This window comes from Corapipo altera, unplaced genomic scaffold, assembly GCF_003945725.1.
Source record: "Corapipo altera isolate COAL_440 unplaced genomic scaffold, ASM394572v1 182, whole genome shotgun sequence".
In the NCBI taxonomy this organism is placed as follows: domain Eukaryota; kingdom Metazoa; phylum Chordata; class Aves; order Passeriformes; family Pipridae; genus Corapipo; species Corapipo altera.
Genome location: NW_020885056.1, coordinates 355,992 through 358,666, shown reverse-complemented (window position 1 = coordinate 358,666; position 2,675 = coordinate 355,992). Strand labels below are relative to the sequence as shown.

Sequence of the window (2,675 nt, the reverse complement as noted above, 5' to 3'; positions counted from 1 at the left end):
CCAGGTTCAAGTGTGGGGGTGTCAGTCTGTGTCTGGGGTGGGGGGGGAGCCCAGAAGTCTTTGGCTTCGGGGGGACAAGGCACATCCCATCCCATCCCATCCCATCCCTGGCTGCTGGGAGAGAGGGAATGTGGGGAACAAGGCACCGTGGCAGGAGGGGGGGGACCCCAGAGCGTGTGTGGTGTTTGTGGGGTGGCAGAAAAGGAGGAGGGGGTCAGACCCCATGAGGGAGGCGCCGGCGCCGAGCTGGGGGGGGTCTGGGAGGGGGCACTGGGAGCAGCAGAGTGGGGGGACAGCGAGGTGGTGCCCCCTCCCCAAGGCACCACAGAGGTCACAGAAGGCATTTACAGTGTCAGGCAGGGGAAGGCCCCACTCCAAGGATGCAGGGAACCCTCCCCAAGGATACAGGACCCTCCCCCCCCCCCCCGAAGGCAGGCATGGGGGGGGCTGACCCCCCCCCCCCAAACTTGTGTAAAGACTCCTGGCAGGCGTTTCCCGGGATCTTTGGCAGAGGTTTCCTGGGATTTTTAGCTGTCCTGCTCCGAGGGGGCCGTTTTCCTCCTGATCCGGCTGCGCAGGAGCCGGGAAGAGCCCTGGGCAGGGGCAGAGATGGGGTCAGGACCCCCCTGGCCCCAACCCCCGACCCCAACCACAGCGTGTCCCCCTCCCACGGTACCTCTTTTCCCGGGGTCTTCCTCAGGGAGCGCAGGCTCTGGCTGCGGGACAGGGGTTTGGGATCCCGGCGTGGGGAAGGCTGTGGGGTCACCCCCGAGTCCGACCACAGCTCCTCCTCATCATCATCATCCTCCGTGTCGCTCTCGTAGCGCCGGGCGGGCGGAGCCGCGCCGCAGCCTGGGCACAGCGGGGACAAAGGGGACACCACAGCTGCTGGCTGGCACTGCACGGCCCCCGGGGGCTTTGTTGAGCCCCCCCACACTGCCCTGAGCCCCCCCTGCCCCAGCTCACCCAGCCGGCGGCCGCTCTGCTCCTCCAGGTACAGCGGGTCCGGGAAGGGCGCAGGGCCCTGGTCGGGGATGCAGCGCAGGTCCTGCATGCTGAAACTGCGCAGCCGCCCGGCCAGGGCGCCCTGGCTCTGGGTTTTTGGGGGGGCACAGAGGGCAGGGAGTGAGTCACACCCCTCCATCTGCACCACAACGTCCTGCTTGAGCAGGGTTTCACCCCGGGGAGGGATCCCCTCTGGCACAGAGGGTCCTGCCCGGTGCCGGTACCTTGGTGGCCGCCTGGACGGCGGCGGTGGCCGCCAGGTTGAGGCCCCTCTTGCCAAAGTGCAGCATCGTCTCGTAGCCACGTTCCCGGGTCCGGACCAGGAAGGTGTCGATGTCCTGCCGAGACAACCGTGGTGGTGCTGGGGGTGCACAGGGTCACGTCCTGGGGCATTGTCAGATCCTGGGGCATTGCCACGTTCCGGGGCCACCATGTCCCAGGGCATCACCGTGTCCCAGGGCATCACCGTGTCCCAGGGCATCACCGTGTGCCCAGGCATGGTCACCTCCCTGGGTAATGCCAAGTCCCTCGGCATCATCATGTCCTGGGGCATTGTCACCTCCCAAGACATCACCATGTCCCCATATATTGTCACCCCACAGGGCATCATCATGTCCCTATGGGGCATCACCACATCCCAGAACATCACCATGTTGCAAGGCATCATCACTTCCTGGGGCATTGCCATCTCCCTGGGTCATCACTGTGTCCCTGGGCATTGCCACCTCCCAGGGCATCACCATGTCCCCAGGTATCACCGTGTCCCCAGGTATTGCCACCTTCCAGGCCATCACCATGTCCCCAGGCATCACTGTATCCCTGGGCATTGCCACCTCCCAGGGCATCACCATGTCCCTGGGCACTGTCAGGTCCTGGAGCACTGCCATGTTCCTTGGCCTCATCGTGTCCCTGGGCATCATCACATCCTGGGGTATTGTCACTTCCCAGGGCATTGTCACCTCCCAGGGCATCACAACCTCCCAGGGCATTGCCACCTCGCTGGGGCACTGCCAGCCCAGCTCAGGGGGCTGACCCTGCCCAGGATGGGCACAGGGGACCCCCCCAAAATGCCAGGAGCCTTCACCTTCTCCTTGCGGGCCAGCGTGGGGTGCACGAAGCGGCGGTAGAGCAGGCTGGCCCCCCGCGTGTACGGGGACAGCAGCCAGAGCACAAAGGCCATCTTCACCTCGTAGTAGAACGGGAACCTGGGGCACAGGGGGACACCGTGGGCACATCCTGCTCCCCCCAAACCTGGAGATCCCATGTCGGATCCACCCAGGGACAAGGAGGGGGGGGACACCTTCCTTCCACCCCTCAGGGCCCCTCCCCAGCTCACCAGGAGATGAGGAGGTCAGTGAAGGTCTCCGTGGCCATGAAGAGTGCGAAGACGATCCAGTACATCATCCAGCGGACCTGTGGGAGCAGGGAGCATGTCAGGGGGGGCTGGAGACTGGGAAAGGGGGGCTGGAAGCCAGTAGTGAGGGCTAGAGCCCAGGAAAGGAGGATTGAAGATTGGGAAAAGGGGACTGGAGACTGGGAAAGGGGACTGGAGACTGGGAAAGGGGGACTGGAGACTGGGAAAGGGGGATTGGAGACTGGGAAAGGGGACTGAGGACTGGGAAAGGGGACTGGAGACTGGGAAAGGGGACTGGGGACTGGGAAAGGGGACT

The 2,675-nt window shown here is 64.9% G+C and overlaps 1 protein-coding gene across 2 annotated transcripts in view; it reads right to left on the bottom strand.

Annotated features, from left to right (window-relative positions):
• Positions 1-250: 250 nt before the first annotated feature.
• Positions 251-2,675, bottom strand: part of REEP4 (receptor accessory protein 4) — a 4,141-nt gene continuing 1,716 nt past the window's right edge. For both annotated transcript variants that reach the window (XM_027668937.1, XM_027668938.1), the window contains exons 3-8: positions 2,342-2,418; positions 2,090-2,210; positions 1,230-1,343; positions 967-1,093; positions 677-852; positions 251-593 (exon numbers count right to left, since the gene is read on the bottom strand). In XM_027668937.1, the coding sequence (XP_027524738.1) occupies positions 528-593; positions 677-852; positions 967-1,093; positions 1,230-1,343; positions 2,090-2,210; positions 2,342-2,418 (681 nt within the window). In that variant the 3' untranslated portion in view covers positions 251-527. The remainder of the gene's footprint in view (positions 594-676; positions 853-966; positions 1,094-1,229; positions 1,344-2,089; positions 2,211-2,341; positions 2,419-2,675) is intronic.